The sequence below is a fragment of the Nomascus leucogenys genome, chromosome 17 (assembly GCF_006542625.1).
Source record: "Nomascus leucogenys isolate Asia chromosome 17, Asia_NLE_v1, whole genome shotgun sequence".
Classification (NCBI taxonomy): Eukaryota; Metazoa; Chordata; class Mammalia; order Primates; family Hylobatidae; genus Nomascus; species Nomascus leucogenys.
This window is the reverse complement of record NC_044397.1, coordinates 83,258,697-83,277,642: the sequence shown is the minus strand read 5'-3', so window position 1 is coordinate 83,277,642 and position 18,946 is coordinate 83,258,697. Positions and strand designations below refer to the sequence as shown.

The window sequence follows — 18,946 nt, the reverse complement described above, 5'->3', positions numbered from 1 at the left end:
TGAGGAAGACATCGGTGGCTGCGGGAGGTCTCTGCGGATTGGGGCTCGAGCCTGACTGACCCGACAGTGCCGGTGGGCTAGAGGGAGGCGCTCAGAGTAGGAACTCCGGGGTGCAGACGGGATCTGCCGGATCCCCAGGCGTGCGTGTGCGCGGGTATCAGAGGAGGGGGATTGTGAGATCATGAGTGACGGAGGGGACTGTGTGAGTGTGTGCGTGAGGTTCTATGCACAGGCCCGGGAGGGCGTCTGGACGCAGCGCACTTTGCTGAGTGACACTGTGCCGGTGCCCCTAGGCTCCTGCTGCTTCCTCCCTCTTTTCCCTTCACAGCTGCGGGGACTGCAGCAGAGGGATGGCCCCAGTAGGGAGGTCAGATATTGAGCCGAGGATGAAGCTTTACACAAGAAAGTGCAGAAGTGCCCCCGAGTGTTCCCCAGGAAGGCAGCTACATGTTGAGAACCACAGCGTCCTCAGAGCTCTGTCCCCAGAAACCAGCTCCAAACTGGTTGTACTGGTTGAATCGATTCCTCTTCCTTTTACTTCCGTCCTATTTCGTGTGAAGTGAGGGAAATTGTGGCTACGGAGGGAGGGTGCTTTCAAACTTAGTCTGCGCTCCAAGAAATGCCTGGAGTCTCACGCTTGCCGTATCCTTCTCCAGTCGTATTATTATCCAAAAGAAGGACCTGGAGGAGGATGAGAGCGTTACTGCTGCACACCTAAAAGTCAAGGGTGAGTTTATGCTTTGTATTTGTTCAAGAAATGCGTTTTTGATTTTAGAATACTGAGATTCCCCTTAAATTTTCAGTGAATCTAGGGGGATATGCAAATTGATTCTTGCCCCCTCATTCACCTTTCCACCTAATAGTCACAAAACAATTTGGCAAATCATTCACACCTTCCTGTGCGCTCTCTTTTTCGAAGCTGGTATAGAAATACACCTCCAGTAGTTAATATTAAAGCTCCATTTTAGACCCATATTTGGGAAGGAGGAGATTAGCGTTTAGGTGGAATCACACACCAGACATCAGTTGGTCTTTACAGACCTCATTTTCAAAACAGGGAAGAATGGAGATGGTTGGATGATCTCCATTAGTCTGTGAGGCATTCGGTAGTGGAAAAGTGACCGCACAGAAATTGGTATCAACAAGAGCCAGGATTTTTCCAGGGAGTCCATGAGATGATATTTGTAATACTTGCCAGATCTCTCTGAGGTTTGGCAGCTCCAGTTGTGTTTTAGGCGTGTGTGTGTGTGTGACTGTGAGAGGCAGTACGCTGTTGTGGTTAAAAATAGGGGAGTGGATCTGTAGTATCTGGGTTGGAATGTTGGTTCTGTCATTAGAACGAATTAATATCGTAAAGCCCCTTAGAGCAGTGCTAGGCATGTAATAATGTTTAATATGTTTTAACTGTTGTTTTTAAGTCATTCCCCTTGACTCTCTATAGAACAGGAGCATTGGGAATATGTGATTCATTGTGACTGCTGCTTATATATTAAGAAAATGAGTGAGGGGCTCAAATGATCTAGGACAGAAATTCTTTCTTTTTAAATCGACAGATATAATTGTATGTATTTATCATGTGCAACATGATGTTTTATGGTATGTATACATTGTGGACTGACTAAATCTAGCTAATTAACAATGCATTACCTCACATAGTTATCATTTTTGTGGTGAGAACACTTAATATCCACTCTCCTAGCATTTTTCAAGAACTACAGAATATTGTTATTAATTGTAGATACCGTGTTGCGCAATAGATCTCTTGAACTTATTTCTCTTATCTTCCTGAACTTTTGTATCCTTTGACCAACATTTCCCCAGTCAACACTGCCCTCCTTCCTCCCTCACCCATATTACCCCAGATCTGTAAATACCATTCTACTCTCCACTTCTATGATATCAACTTCTTTAGATTCGGCTGAAGAGTGAGATCATGTGTCTTTCTGTGCTTGGCTTACTTCACTTAATATGATGTTCTCCAGGTTCATCCATGCTTTTGCAAATGACAGAATTTCCTGCTTTTTATGGCTAAATAGTATTCCCTTGTGTAAATATACCTGCATATATACCACATTTTCTTTATCCATTCATTCATTGTTAGACACGTAGGTTGATGCCATTATCTTGGTTATTGTGAATAGTGCTGCAACAAACATGGGTATGCTGATATCTCTTTGACATACGGATTTCATTTCCTTTGGAAATATATTCCAGTAGTGGGATGGCTGGATCATATGGTAGTTCTGTTTCTAATTTTTTGAGGAACCTCCCTACTGTTTTCCATAATGGCTGTGCCCATCTACATTCTCACCCACAGTGTGTAAGCATTCCCTTTTCTCTACATTCTTGCCAATACTTGTTAACATTTGTCTTTCCAGTAGCCACCCTAACAGGGATGAGGTAATATCTTATTGCGGGTTTAATTTTCATTTCCCTTATGATTAGTGATTTTGAGTATTTTTTCATAAACTGTTGGCCATTTATATGTCTTCTTTTGGGATGTGCCTGTTCAGGTTCTTTGCCCATCTTTTAATCAGGTTTTTTTTTGCTGTTGAGTTGTTTGACTTCTGCGTATATTTTGGATCTTAATCTCTTATCATATATATGGTTGCAAATATTTTCTCTCATTCTACAAGATGTCTCTTCACTTTGTTGATTGTTTCCTTTTCTGTGCAGAAGCTTTTTAGCTTGATATAATTTAATTCGTTCATTTTTGCTTTTGTTACCTGTGCTTTTGAGGTCATATCCCAAAAAAAATCATTGCTCAGATCAGTTTCACAGAGCTTTCCCCCTATGTTTTCTTCTATTTGTTTCATAGTTTAGGATCTTACATTTAAGTCTTTAATCTGTTTAGAGTTGATTTTTGTATGATGGTTTGAGATAAGGGTCTAATTTCATTTTTCTGCTATGGATACCTACTTTTCACAACAGTATTTTTTGAAGATTCTCTCTTTTCCCCATTGTATGTTCTTGGTACCCTCCTCAGAACTTGGTTGGTTATAAATATATGGATTTATTTGGGCCTCTCTCTTCTGTTTCTTTGGTCTGTGTGTCTGTTTTTATGTCAGTACCCTGCTGTTTTGGTTACTATAGCTTTGTAGTATATATTGAAGTCAGTTTGATGCTTCCAACTTTGTTCCTTTTGCTCAAGATTGCTTTGCTATTTGGGTCTTTTGTGGTTCTATACAAATTTTAGCATTTTTTGTCTTTTCCTATTTCTGTAAGTAATGTAGGACAGAAATTCTTAACCTGAGTTCCTGTGACTCCATTTATGGTCTCAGGGACCAAAAGCTCTTGAAATAAAATATTGAAGTATTACAGAAATTTATAAATATGGGTTTTAGCGGGAGAAATAATGTATCATTTCATAAGATTATCAAAAAATTTATGTGACCCATGAGGTTTGGATCCATTGATCTAGATAGAATATTGGTTCTCAGCTGGGGTGATGTTTAGAAACTTTTGGTTGTCATGCTGTCAGGGAGGGTGCTACTTAGATCTAATGGACAGAGGTCAGGAATGCTGCTAAACATTGTGTTATGCACAGGATACCTCTCCCCACTCTCCCAACTAAGAATTATCCAGCACAATATGTCAGTAGTGCCTAGGGTGAGAAACTGTAGTCTAGAATCAAAAGATTGTGATATCTGGAATGACATTGTAAATGATCTTGTATAAACTAAGTGTCCTATAATACAGAAATCATTAAGCTAATCATAATAGACTCAAGTGATAGATTATTATGCAGGTAATACAATGATGTCTATAAGGAATTATGAAAAGAAAAATATTTGATATATCATTAAGCAATATTCATGCTATGAACAATAATACTCAAGAAAATGTTACATGGGGCGGGGTGCGGTGGCTCACACCTGTAATCCCAGCACTTTAGGAGGCTGAGACAGGCAGATCATTTGAGGTCAGGAGTTTGAGACCAGACTTGCCAACATGGTGAAACCTTGTCTCTACTAAAAATACAAAAACCAGCCGAGGGTGGTGGCGGGTGCCTGTAATCCCAGCTACTCAGGAGGCTGAGGCAGGAGAATTGTTTGAACCTAGGAGGCTGAGGTTGCAGTGAGCCAAGATCAGACCACAGCACTCCAGCCTGGGTGACAGAGTGAGACTCCACCCCTGCCCCCCAAAAAGAAATTGTTATATTGTATATGAATCCCATATACTAAGGTAGAGTTTTTGTATAAGAATTCTGTAAGAATTCTATCTAAAGGCATTCTATAAGGATTATATCTAAAATAATATTTTAATTGGTTATTTGTTGAAGAAGGGAACCAAGCATGGTGGTGTATATTCCACAAATTTTCTCACATAGTTTGCAAATGCCACTTATCTGCATTGTGTTCATTCAAAGAAGAATCTTGATAATGAGAATATCTAATTATATCGGTGAGATACAGTTAAAGGATATTAGAACTAGCTGATGTTATTTGTTATAGTCACTTTAACCTCTTTTGTTGAATCTCATGACAGGCTCAGGTTTTTTCCCTGATAACTCTGTTTTTACTTTTTACTTCAAAAGTAGTAATAGACTATCATTAATGCATACAAGACATTGGTTGGGGACTTGTAGACAATTTTTTCTAGAGATTGCTCCAACATGCATAGAAAAACATAGACATCTTAGTGTTGGTCAAGAATTGGAAAATAAAGGAAACAAACTTGTTAAGTAAAAACAACAGCTCATTAGAGTATCCTGATTTTTTTCCCCCCAGTTCAAAGGGAGATATCTAAATAAAAAGTGTCTTTCATCTGATTTGGAGAAGTTTCCTCATAGGAAAGAAATGTGTATGTACATTTGTATAGGTCCATATATAGAGATGCAAACACACACGTATGTGTGTGTGTATATATATATGTGTGTGTGTGTGTGTAAATATAACTATATATATTCCAAGTTAATGCCTGGATGTAGTTACAATTTTTTTTTTTTTTATATGAAGGCTCTCTCTGTTGCCAGGCTGGAGTGCAGTGGTGCGATCTCAGCTTACTGCAACCTCCGCCTCCTGGGTTCAAGCGATTCTCATGCCTCAGCCTCCCGAGTAGCTGGGATTACAGGCATGCGCCACCAAACCCAGCTAATTTTTGTATTTTTAGTAGAGACGAGGTATCACCATGTTGGCCAGGATGGTCTCGATCTCCTGACCTCGTGATCTGCCTGCCTCGGCCTCCCAAAGTGCTGGGATTACAGGTGTGAGCCACCGTGCCCGGCCATGAAGCGCTCTTAAGCAAAAAGAAGAAAACTGGAGCTAATAGACAGAGGAGAACTCTTAACATGTATATAAGTTTCTAAATTTTTTTCTATTAATGTCTGTTAGTCTTTTTATTAGTATTTATATATACATATATTTTACAAATGTAATCATATTATCTATCCTGTTTTGTAACCTGATTTTTCTGTTAATCATATATCTTGAACATTTAATATTTACTTTGTATTCTATTAAGTGGATGTTCTGAACTGTATTAACCAACTGGCTTTTGCTGAACTCAGAATGCTAAACACTGCCAGTGCAATTCTGTCTATATCCTTTCCAGTTCTCATGCCTTCCCCCACTGCACCCAATCCTGATTTCACAAAGAGGTTCTGGTTTTGATGATGCGATCCCTTCTCAGCTCTGAAAGGTGGGACTAGGGGAGGAGGATCTGCTAAGGGCAGGATCAGAGGTCCAGTCCTAGGCCAAGATAGGTATCCCAAGAATGGAGCACTGGCTGGAAGCCACAACTTCAAGGCAGAAATGCCTGTGCTCGGCATTCATGCTTCTGCCACAGGTTCCCTGGGATGCAGGCAAGAGCTTGGTTTCATCCCTACTCCACCTGTTCACTGCCAGTTTATTTGTGAGAGAATGTGTGTGGGGACAAGGGGAGTGATGGGACGGGTGGAAGTGTGTGTGTTAGCAGGAGTAGTTGAGAAGTAGGAATGGAGGATAAAATAGTTATTTGCTTTTGAGACACAGCTTTAATTATGGCCTTTTTTGTTGTTGTTGTTTTCCAGGGGAGAAGCCCGAGGAAGATTGACCAATTTTGTAATTCTAGAAACATGGTCCATGTAAGTTGGTGTTTCTCTCTTTTCCTTGAAATATGGTGACTTTCAGGTTAGGTGACTGTTGTTATTTAACCTGAAGCTTCTTACCTAGCATCCATGATCTTACACCCCAGTTTGTCCCATTACAGTGAAGGTTGGTGACAAAAAAAAAAGTCAGTGCTCTTCCTATTTGTACCTCTGTTTCCTACTGGCTTTGATGTTTTCTTTGAAAAAGTTATTCAGTCTGTGCTCTGTGCTCAGACCTTGGTCAGGAAGAATATTGGAACAGTGGAGGAATCAGTCCCCACAGGGAAACAGGGTCTTATGGGTTTGATAAGTTACAGATGATTGACCATACTTGGGAACACTTTGAAACTTCACAGACCAGAGCTTTCCAGGTAGCTAAGGTAGAATTCCATAGTGAGTAGCCTCAGTCTGCAAGTGTGACAAGGTGATCTGCTTTATGAGGCTTTTAGGAAAATGATCGGTGAGGACAGTGGGCAGTAACAGGGAGCAGATAATTCAGGGCATGAATGATAGGTGATTACAGATTCTCTGGCTGGACGTGGTGGCTCACGCATGCAATCCCAGCACTTTGGGAGGCCAAGGCGGGTGGTGGATCACTTGAGGTCAGGAGTTTGAGACCAGCCTGGCCAACATGGTGAAACCCCATCTCTTCTAAAAAAAAAAAAAAAAAAATTAGCCTGTTGTGGTGGTGGGCACCTGTAATCCCAGCTACACAGGAGGCTGAGGCAGGAGAATCGCTTGAACCTGGGAGGTGGAGGTTGCAGTGAGCCACGATCAAGCCACTGCACTCCAGCCTGGGTAACAGAGTGAAACTCTGTCTCAGAAAAAAAAAAAATTATCAGAATTGGGGAAATCCTTAGAGGCCCTGGCCATCCTCAACGTATAAATAGAAAAAAATGAATAAATCTAATATATCAGTTGTATTGACTTTCATGCAGCTTATAAAAATCATTTGTCATGACAAGAAAAAATACTTTTGCTATCATCTCATACCATAATGAACTTGAGGATTAAGAACATTCTTCAATTGTACGCCACCTTTTTTTTTTTTCTCTGAGACAGTCTTGCTCTGTGGCCCAGGCTGGAGTGCAGTGGCGTGATCACAGTTCACTATAGCCTTGAACTCCTGGGCTCAAGCGATACTCCTACCTCAGCCTCCCGAGTAGCTGGGACTACAGGTACGTGATACCACACACAGTTACTTATTTAATTTTTGCAGAGACGGGATATCGTTATGTTGCCCAGGCTGGTCTCAAATTTCTAGGCTCAAGCAATCCTCCTATCTCTGTTTCCCAAAGTGCTGGGACTATAGGCATGAGCCACCATACTCAGCCAGCAGGAGGCTTCTTGAAGAATGTGCAGGCACTCTCTGAATTTCCATATTGCTTTTTTCTTACAGTACACTCCTTCACTTCCTCTCCTTTCATCTTGAAACAGCTTTCTTCGATTTCACCATAATACATGTGTTTGTGGTTTCAGGGATCAGTGACATTCAGGGATGTGGCCATTGACTTCTCTCAGGAGGAGTGGGAGTGCCTGCAGCCTGATCAGAGGACCTTGTACAGGGATGTGATGTTGGAGAACTACAGCCACCTGATCTCACTGGGTAAGGTCATTGGTCCCAGCTATTTTTATATCTGTTTTCTGGAATATCAGCTTTCTTCACCGTGAATTTCAGGGCTATCTTTTAAGAGGTGGCTGAATTCCTTCTTCTTGTTCCCAAAGGAATGGATTAAGATTTGTTGGGTTGAAAACAGGCACCTCCCTGGAGCCCCTGCATCTTGCCTACTCCACAGTGGCCTCCTTCGTTACGCTGGTCCTCTCTGTAATTGCCTGTCTCTTCATGACCATGGGGCTGAATTTGAAATCTTGTACCTTCATTGAAAGATACTGTCTAAGAACCAGGTTTCATATTATGTTTGATCTCAGATTTACTGTAGATTTTCCGTTTGTTGGTTTGTTTTTGTTTTTCTAACCCACCTGTAAGGAGAAGAGTGTCTTGAATTTTTCTATCAGAGAAACCTCTGTGATCACTGGGAGGTTGAGGCTGCAGTGAGCTGTACCCATCACTGCACTCCAGCCTGGGCAATAGACCGAGACCCTGTCTCAAAACCAAAAACAAACAAACAAAAATGTCTGTTATTTACATATACTGATTGGGTTGACAGAAATTCATTTAACACTAAAGTGAATGCATTTCATTTCCTTCAATAAACATTCTGTTGTTTTGTAGTTGAAAGTTTCAGACCACTGAGTTTATGTATTTTCATTGAGTGAATATACTGAGTAAGCTGTAAATGTCTAAGGATGCAAAATAAATGACAATAATAAACAATAATTCTTGACTTTGTGCTACTGTATATCAGGCAATGTTAGAAGTATTTTGCATATATATAACTTATTTTGTCTTAGTATCAATCCTATAAAATAGGTATTGTATCATCCCCATTTTAGAGTTGGGAACACTGAAGGACAGAGTTTAAGTGACTTACCTGAGGTCATACTGCTAGTGAAGTAGCAGAGACAGGATTTGAACCTGGCAGTCTGGCTTGAAGTTTCCCGCTGTCAACCATTCAGTTATACCTCTTTTCGAGGGATAAGATTCTGAGTTTAAATGAAAGAAAGTCCTTTTCTAACATAGTTAGAAAAGAGTTCTCTTACTCAACCTCTCACTCTTATCTGAAGTCTCTTCTCAATATTGTTTTGACTTGTAATTTATTGTAAGTTTAAGCAAGTCACAAAGATTTGAAAAAAAAAAATTTGTATTAAAAAAATTCTACATGTGTCATTTCTTTTAAGCAGGAAGTTCCATTTCTAAACCAGATGTGATTACGTTACTAGAGCAAGAGAAAGAGCCCTGGATGGTTGTAAGGAAAGAAACAAACAGACGGTATCCAGGTAAGTGAGGGTAAAGCAGGCGGGGGGAAGCCATCATTGTCCCGGACAGCCATGTGCTCAGCAAGGAGTCATACCCTTGAGATGTGGTTTGAAAAGCTTTCTTCAACGACCCAAGTCCTGTCGGATAAAAATGCCCAAGACCTGGGAAGGAAACAAAGATTATAGTAGAAGCCATCACCAAGGAACTTCATCATTTACTAATCACCTAATTTCTGTTCTCTTATTTCCTTCCCCTTTTAGTGGAGTAGTGGAGTAAGTTCTCTCTTTTTTTCCCAGTGTAAACCTTTTTTTTTTTTTTTTTTTAAGATGGAATCTTGCTCTGTCCTGCAGTGTGGAGTGCAGTGATGTGATCTTGGCTCACTGCAACCTCTGTCTCTTGGGTTCAAGCAATTCTCATGCCTCAGCTTCTCAAGTAGCTGGGATGATGGGCGCCCACCTCCACACCTGGCTAATTTTTGTATTTTTAGTAGAGATGGAGTTTCACCATGTTGGCCAGGTTGTTCCTGAACTCCTGACCTCAGGTAATCTGCCCGCCTCGGCCTCCCAAAGCCCTGGGATTACAGGTGTGAGTCATCGTGCCCAGCCCATTTGCCAACTTTTTAATTGGATTTTTTTTTTTTTTTGCTGTTATTTGAGTCTCTTGTCAGATAAATAGTTTGCAAATAATTTCTCTCATTTAATTTTGTCTATTCCCTCTGATGATAGTTTCCTTTGCTCTGCAGAAGCGTTTGGTTTAATATAGTCCCATTTGTCTATTTTTGTTTTTGCTGCCTATGCTTTTGCAGTGTTAACCAGAGAATTTTTGCCTAGGTCAATGTCCTGAAGCACTTCCTTTATGTTTTCTTTTAGTTGTTTTATAGTTTTGAGTCTTAAATTTAAATCTTTAATCCATTTCCAGTTGATTTTTGTATATGGTGAGACATAGGGGTCTGGTTTCATTCTATCGCATGTGGATATCCAGTTGTTCCAGCACCATTTATTTATTTATTTTTAATTATTATTTTCCAACTTTTATTTTAGGTCCAAGGGGTACATAAGTGGGTTTGTTATATGGGTAAATTGCATGTTTTGGTGGGTTTGGTGTACAGATTATTTCACCACCCAGGTAATAAGCATAGTACCCAATAGGTAGTTTTTGGATCTTTGTCCTCCCACCCTCTGCTCTCAAGTAGGCCCTGATGTCTGTTTTTCTGTTCTTTGTGTCCATGTGTACTCGGTGTTTAGCTCCCATTTATAAGTGAGAATATCTAGTATTTGGTTTTCTGTTCCTTTATTAATTTGCTTAGGATAATGGCATCCAGCGCCATCCATATTGCTACACATAATCTTGTTCTTTTTTATGGTTGCGTAGTATTCCCTGGTGTATATGTACCACATTTTCTTTATCCAGGTAACCATTGATAGACATTTAGGTTGATTCCATGTCTTTGCTATTATGAATAGTACTACAATAAACATAGACATTCATGTGACTAGGTTAGAACTATTTTCTTTTTTTTTGTTTCTTCCTTGTCTGGTTTTGGTTTCATGGTATGCCAGCTTCATAGAAAGAGTTAAGGAGAATTCCATTCTCTGAAATTTTTTGGAATAGTTTGAGGAGAATTGGTATATTAGTTCTTTGAGAGTTTGGTAGATAGAATTCAGCAGTGAAGCCATCAGTCCTGGAGTTTTCTTTTTTGGGCAACATTTTATTACTGATTCAATCTCATTACTCATTATTGGTCTGTTCAGCTTTTCTATTTCAATGATCTTTTCTGTTTCTGTGGTGTCAGTGGTAATATCTCCTTTTTTATTTCTGATTTTGCTTATTCTCTTTTCTTCTTGGTTAGTCTAGCTAGTGGTTTATTAATTTTATTTATGTTTTTTAAAAAACAACTTTTCATTTCATTGATCTTTTGTATTATTTAGCCTGTATTTTATTTAGTTCTACCCTGATTTCATTAGATTGTTTATTTGAAATGTTTCTACTTTTTCAATGTAGGTGCTTATTGCCATCAACTTCGCTCTTAGCAGTGCTTTTGCTGTATCCCATAGGTTTTGGTGTGTTGTATTCTGATTTTCATGTGTTTCAAGAAATTTTTTAGTTTCCTCCTTAATTTCTTTCTTGACCCAGTGGTTATGTAGGAGCAGGTTGTTTAATTTCCATGTGTTGTACAGTTTCCAAAGTTCCCCTTGTTACTGATTTCTTGTTCTATTCCATGTCTGAGAAGAGACTTGATATAATCTTGGTTTTGAAGAATTTGTTAAGAATTGCATCCTAACATATGGTCTATCCTAGAGAATGTTCTGTGTGCTAATGAGAAAATGTGTATTCTGTAGCTATTTGATGAAATGTTCAGTAAATGTCTGTTAGGCCTGTTTTGTCTAATGTGAAGTTTAAATCCAATGTTCCTTGTTAATTTTCTATCTAGATGATCTGTCTAATTCAGAGTGGGGTGTTGAAATCCCCAACGATTATTGCACTGGAGTACATGTCTCTCCCTTTTGATCTAATAATATTCACCTTATATATCTGGGTGTTCTGGTGTTGGGATTATAGTATGTTTAGAATTATCATATCCTCTTACAGAATTGATCGCTTTATCATTATACAGTGATCTTCTTTGTCTCTTTTTTGCCACTTTTGACTTAAAATCTTTGTCTGATATAAATATAGCTATTCCTGCTCACTTTTGGTTTCCATTTGCATGGAATATCTTTTACCATTCCTTTACTGTCAATCCATATGTGTCTTTACCAGCGAGATGAGTCTGTTGGCAGCATATAATTGGGTCACTTTTTAAAAAATCCATTCCATCTATATCTTTTAGATGAAAAGTTTAATCCATTTACATTCAGTGTGATTACTGATATGTGAGGGCTTATTCTTGTCATTTTATTAATTGATTTCTAGTTGATTTGTATATCCTTTGTTCCTTTTTTTCTCTTTTATTTTTTATCATTGTGATTTGGTTGTTTTCTATAGGGGTAACATTTGAGTTCTTTCTGCTTATTTGTGTGTTTGCTGTGTCAGTGGGTTTTATAATTTTGTGTGTTTTCACAATGGTAGATATTCTTTCACTACTAGGTGTAGGACTCTTAAGCATATCTTGTAGAGCTGGTCTGCCCTCAGCTTTTGTCTGGGAAAGATTATTTCTTCTTCATTTATGTTTTATAATTTGCTGAGGCTAGTATCCTTGACTGGCAAGTTTTTTCTTTCAACACTTTGAATATATCATTTCATTGTCTCTCATTTCTTTCTGTTGAGAAATCTGCTGTTCGGCTGATGAGAGTTCCCTTGTAAGTGACTAGATGCTTTTCTCTTGCTGTTTTTAGTATTGTCTCTTTGTCTTTGACTTGTATTTTGACCATAATGTGTCATGGAGAAGATCTTTTTGTGTTGTTATCTATTTGGGTATCTTTGAGCTTCCTGTATCTGGATGTCTACATCTCTTGCTAGAAATGGAAAGTTTCCAGCTGTTATTTCATTAAATAGATTTTCTTTCCTTTATTTTTTCTCTTCATCTCTGGGACCTCAAAATTTCAAATATTTGGTTGTTTTATGATGTCCCATATAGGGTCTTTGTTTCTTCTTCTTTTTTTGTTTTTCTATTTTTTGTCTGACTGGGTTATTTCAAAAGAATTAGCTTTATGTTCTGAGAGTCTTCTACTTGATCTAGTCTGTTGTTGAAGATTTTGAATGTATTTTATATTTTATTCAATGAATTACTCAGTTTCAGAATTTCTGTTTGGTTCTTTTTTATAATGAAATTGATAAATTTCTTCTTATCCTGAGGGTTTTTTTTTTCTGATTTCTTTGTATTGTTCTTCCAAATTCTCTTGTATCTCACTTAGCTTCTTTAATATAATTATTTTGAATTCTTTTGCTAGGATATAGCATTTTTCCCCCATTGGAATGTTTCTGGAGAATTATTATATTCCTGTGGAGATGTCATGTTTCCCTCTTTTTTTTTTGTTATTTCCTGTATTTATTCTCTTTTTTTTTTGAATTTGCTTTTGTAGAGGAGGCTTTTTTCCTAAAGATGTATCTGTGGTTAATAGGTTTGGATAGGGCATTTTCGCTTTGATTCTGGGTGTGTGCAGTAGTGTTGTTATGCAGTGTTATGATTTTTTTTTTTTTTTTTTGGCTATAAACAGTGTCATTGGTGTCTGTGATTTCTTCATTGGCTTTGGTTGTGATGGTTAGTGGAGGGTATGGTGAAGTTTTATTGGGGATGAGGAGTGATACAGTTTAGATATTTTCCTCTCTAAATCTGACGTTGAAATGTAATCCCCAGTGTTGGAGATGGGGACTGGTGGAAGGTAATTGGATCATGGAAGTTGATTTCTCATGAATGGCTTAGCACCATCCCCTTGGTGCTATCCTCACAATAGTTAAGTGAGTTCTTGCAAGACCTGGTTGTTTAAAAGTATATAGCACTTCTCCTTGTTCTCTCTCTTGCTCCTTCTCTTGCTGTGTGACATTTTTTGTCCTGCATTGCCTTCTTTTATGAGTAAAAGCCCCCTGAGGCCTCCCCAGAAGCTGAGCAGATGCCAGCGCCATGCTTGTACAACCTGCAGAACCATGAGCCAGTTAATACTCATTTTTTCATAAATTACCCAGTCTCAGGTATTCCTTTAATGCAAGAATGGCCTAGCACAAGGACACTAGGTAGGCAAGTCCTTGGGCTCTGGTGGTGGCAGTGGCAGTCCAGACATGCCTGTTTTGAGGCTCCAGGGTAGTGTATGCTGGTACTAGTATTAGTGTGTCTAGGCACATTGATTCTTTGGCCTCCTCATAGTTTGGATGGTGCTGGCAATGGTAGTGGTATGATGGGTAGGTGGATGGGGTCTTGGACTCTTGGGCAGCAAGCGTGACATGGGTGATGGTAGTAGTAGTGAACAGGACAACCTTCTGGCTCCCAAGCAGTAAGTGCTTGGTGTTGGAGGTGACTGTGATGGGGTGGGTGGGCCAGTCCCCAGAACTTCTGGTTGTGAGTACAGGTGGGTGCCAGTTGTGGAGGTAGCAGCAGGTTGTATGGGTCCGACCTCAGGCCTCTGTGATGAGTGCTTAGGTAGCAAAGGTGGTAGATGGATCAGGGTGATCCCCAGGTCCGCAGATGGTGTGCTTGGGGACTTAGGCACAGAGCTGGCTCTGGTGGACTTGACCTTAGGCCCCCCAGTTGTATGTGCTAGTTCTTGTGTTAAGCAGGGATGGGGTGATCCCCAGGCCCCTGGCAGAATGCTGCTGTTTATTTTCTTTTCCAATGTGAGTTGAAATTTTCTTGTATATGCCAGTATATTTGGATTGTATCCTGGACATTCTAATTACTGACTATGAAGCTATGGGTCTCATGGTCTTAAGTCCTATATAACATATGAGTATGTTTCAACAGATAGTCGACCTAGTTAGGTTCAACCTTCTGTGGTTCATTTTCCAATTTTTACATGTACATAACCAGGCTAGTTCAGGTGTGCATTTGCTTCCACTGGAAACAGAAGTGATATGAGAAAGGTTCTATCTACCAACTTTGTTGGTTTTGGCTAATAAAACCAATATAGGTTTTATTGGTTTGAATTGATGATTTCAGTTGATGAAAGGACTTTGTATGCATGTGTGTTATAGGAAAATAAAATAGGTTTGCTTTCTGCATTTCTTTCAGATTTGGAGTCAAAATATGGACCTGAGAAAGTATCTCCAGAAAATGATGCCTCTGAAGTAAATTTACCTGAACAGGTTATAAAGCAAATAAGTACAACTCTTGGCCTTGAGGCCTTTTATTTTAGAAATGACTCAGAATATAGAAGATTTGAGGGACTACAGGGATATCAAGAAAGACATATCAATCAAAAGATGATCAGCTATGAAAAACTGCCTACTTATACTCCTCATGCTTCTCTTTTTTGCAATACACATAAACCGTATGAATGTAAGGAATGTGGGAAATACTTTAGTCGTAGTGCAAATCTTATTCAGCATCAGAGTATTCATACTGGAGAGAAACCCTTTGAATGTAAGGAGTGTGGGAAAGCCTTTCGACTTCACATACAATTTACTCGACATCAGAAATTTCATACTGGTGAGAAACCTTTTGAATGTAACGAATGTGGAAAGGCCTTTAGTCTTCTTACCCTGCTTAATCGCCATAAGAACATTCACACAGGTGAGAAACTGTTTGAATGTAAGGAATGTGGGAAGTCCTTTAATCGTAGTTCAAACCTTGTTCAACATCAGAGTATTCATTCTGGTGTAAAACCATATGAATGTAAGGAGTGTGGGAAAGGCTTTAATCGTGGTGCACACCTTATTCAGCATCAGAAAATTCATTCCAATGAGAAACCTTTTGTATGTAGGGAATGTGAGATGGCCTTTAGATATCATTGCCAACTTATTGAACATTCTCGAATTCATACTGGTGACAAGCCATTTGAATGTCAAGACTGTGGGAAGGCCTTCAATCGTGGCTCAAGCCTTGTTCAACATCAGAGTATTCACACTGGTGAGAAGCCCTATGAATGTAAAGAGTGTGGGAAGGCTTTTAGACTTTACCTACAACTTTCCCAACATCAGAAAACTCACACAGGTGAGAAACCATTTGAATGTAAGGAATGTGGGAAATTCTTTCGTCGTGGTTCAAATCTTAATCAACATCGAAGTATTCATACTGGAAAGAAACCCTTTGAATGTAAGGAATGTGGGAAAGCCTTTCGACTTCATATGCACCTTATTCGACATCAGAAATTGCATACTGGTGAGAAACCCTTCGAATGTAAGGAGTGTGGGAAAGCCTTTCGACTTCATATGCAACTTGTTCGACATCAGAAATTGCATACTGGTGAGAAACCCTTTGAATGTAAGGAATGTGGCAAGGCCTTTAGTCTTCACACCCAGCTTAATCGCCATCAGAACATTCACACAGGTGAGAAGCCATCTTGAATGTAAAGAATGTGGGAAGTCCTTTAATCGTGTCTCAAACCTTGTTCAACATCAGAGTATTCATGCTGGTGTAAAACCATGTGAATGTAAGGGGTGTGGGAAAGGCTTCAGTTGTGGTTCAAACCTTACTCAGCATCAGAAAATTCATTCCAGTGAGAAACTCTTTGTATGCAAGAGTGGAGGAAGACCCTTAGATATCATTACCAACTTATTTAACATTACCGAATTCATATTGGTAAAAAAAACCCTTTGAATGTAAAGAATGTGGAAAGGCCTTCAGTTTTCTGACACAGCTTGCTGGACTTCAGGTCATTCATACTGGCGAGAAGCCATTTGAATTTGAGAAATGTGGGAAGGCCTTCAGTAGTGGCTCAAACCTTGTTCAACATCACAGTATTCATACTGGTGAGAAACTATGAATGTAAGGAGTGTGGGAAAACTTTCAGATTTAGTTTGGTCCTGACTGCACATCAAAGAATTCATACTGGTGTGAAACCCTGTGAATGTACAGAATGTGGGAAGACCTTTAGTTATAGCTCAAACATTGTTCAACATGTTAAAATTCATACTGGTGAGAAACCCTATAATATAAGGAATGTGGGAAAGCATTTACTGTGGATGATCAGCTGTCTCAACATCAGAAAATTCATAATAGTTAAAAATTTTGTGACTATAAGGGGTGTGGACAAGCCTTCACGTGTATGAAAAATTTACTCAACACCAGAAGCTCATATTGATGAGAAATCTTGTGAACATAAAAGAATGTGTGAAGAACTTTCATCATGGCCTGGGATTTGCTCAACTTCTGAGTATTCATACTTCCGAGAAATCTTTGAGTATAAGGAATGTGGGGCGTTTTATAGCCACACTAAATACCTTAGAGTTCGGAGAAGATAATTCTTGTGAGAAAGTCTTTGAATGAGGAATATAGGGTAGTTGTCATGTTCACAATATACTCCCTATGAAATGATTTACCAGATACAGGCATACCTCGCTGAATTGTGCATTGCAGTTATTGTGTTTTATACAAACTGAAGGTTTGTGGCAACCCTGTGGTAAGCAAGACGATCAGGTCCATTTTCCCAACATCATTTGTGCATTTCATGTCTTTATGTCACATTTTGGTAATTCTCAGAATATTTCAAACTTTTTCATTGTTATATATCTATCATGGTGATCAATGACCAGTGATTTTTGATGTTACTATTGTAATTGCTTTGGGATACCACAAATCCTGCCCATAAAAGATGGTAAACCTAGTTGATACTTGTTGTGGGTTTTGAAAGAATAGTCAAATATACAATCATACGCCCCAACCTAGATTCAAAATTGTTAACAATTTGCACTTTTATTTTCTGTATATTTGTTGTACCATTGAGTATAAGTTTTAGACATCATGATACTTTACCCTTTATTTAATCAACATGTGTATCAACCAAACATAAATACAATATCATATAGCCATTGTACCATAATTACCCTTAAGGAAAGTATTCATAATTCTGTAATATCATTTCATTTTCAGATTTCTTCATTGGCTTCCAAACCATCTTTTACAGCTATTCATATTCAAAGGAGAATCCATTGCAGAATCTGCATTGCATTTGGTTATCTCTTTTTAGTATGTTGTAGCCTGGAAATCCTATGAATGTAGGCTCTCGAATTTTGGTAGGTATTAGAATCAACAGTGGAACTTAGTAAAGCTACAGAGGCTTAAGCCCTAGCTTATAAGTCTGGGCCTCTGTTTTTTATTATTTCTCCAGGTGATTGTGATACCAACCAGAGTTAGAGAGCCACTGACCTAGAACATTTCTCCTCATTCTTTTTTTTTTTTTTTTTTTTTTTTTTTGCGGTTGCAAGATTTCATAGAGTGAAAACAGAGCTCCCATACAAAGGGAGGGGACCCAAAGAGGGTAGCCGTTGCCAGCTGGAATGCCTGGGTTTATATCCTGATCATTGTCCCTCCCGCTGTGCTCTCAAGCAATAGATGATTGGCTATTTCTTTACCTCCTGTTTTTGCCTAATTAGCATTTTAGTGAGCTCTCTTTCCTACCTGATTGGTCGGGTGTGAGCTAAGTTGCAAGCCCTGTGTTTAAAGGTGGATGTGGCCACCTTCCCAGCTAGGCTTAGGGATTCTTAATCGGCCTAGGAAATCCAGCTAGTCCTGTCTCTCAGTCCCCCCTCTCAACAGGAAAACCCAAGTGCTGTTGGGGAGGTTGGCCAACAACCACTCTAATTGCTTCCTGCTGAATTGGGGTGTAGTAGAGGTTGTGCAGTTGAGATTTCCTCGGGAGAGGTGGCTTCGATGTCATTAACATTGCAGCATGGGCTAGCAGGGCGGTGCAGGGGTCCACGGTAGATTTTAGTCATGGACTGCATCTGGGGCTCCATTTGAAGAACTATTTGTAGCTTTACAGCTTTGATTCTGGAAAAGACAAATTTAACAAGGAGGTTAAAGATACAGGGATTGAAATGTATGGCCTGCAGTGCAGGGGATTATTTCTTTGGCACACTTCACAGGCCCTGACTATCTGCTTGATAGTTTTGAAAAGGCCTGGTCCATCTCCTCATTCTTAAAAAATGAGATTGAATTTTGACTAGCCCAGGAAAGTTGACTATGTGTTTAGATTTCTTTCTTTATGGTGTCATTTAGCCTTGTTCTCTTTGTTGCATATTCTGTACAAGGGAATTTGAGTGAGTCCAGAGGCTCTGTTAGGTCAGATTAAACATTTTGGGGAAGAATACTTTGTAGGCTATTTGTATGTCATGTTTTACTGTCAGAAAACATTTAAGTACAGGTCCTTGCATTAGTGAAACTAAGTTTGATCATTTGGGTAAGCTTGTAACCGCCATAAGTCCATTGTAAAGATCTAATTTGTAGTGGGTAAATAATCTATGGAGAGACTTTGACCTCTGAATATTTATAGTCATGTGTATTTTAGCTGTGGATTGAATACAAAATGAAAATTGAAGTAGACTATTCAAAAATGAATGCCATTAAGGTGTCAACATAAGTCAACTTGTGTGATAAGGCTGACAGTATACTCAGTATAAAATTAGCACCC

At 39.1% G+C, this 18,946-nt stretch overlaps 1 protein-coding gene across 1 annotated transcript; it reads left to right on the top strand.

Annotated features, from left to right (window-relative positions):
• The first annotated feature begins 3 nt into the window (after nucleotides 1-3).
• Nucleotides 4-17,394, top strand: LOC100589072 (zinc finger protein 780A). Its single transcript, XM_030796011.1, is given in 11 exon segments — nucleotides 4-27; nucleotides 657-727; nucleotides 6,011-6,064; nucleotides 7,547-7,673; nucleotides 8,870-8,965; nucleotides 14,608-15,875; nucleotides 15,877-16,066; nucleotides 16,069-16,118; nucleotides 16,121-16,293; nucleotides 16,295-16,464; nucleotides 16,467-17,394. Coding segments are annotated over 9 exon segments (2,157 nt in total). The 5' UTR covers nucleotides 4-27; nucleotides 657-727; nucleotides 6,011-6,055; the 3' UTR covers nucleotides 16,541-17,394.
• Nucleotides 17,395-18,946: the final 1,552 nt, after the last annotated feature.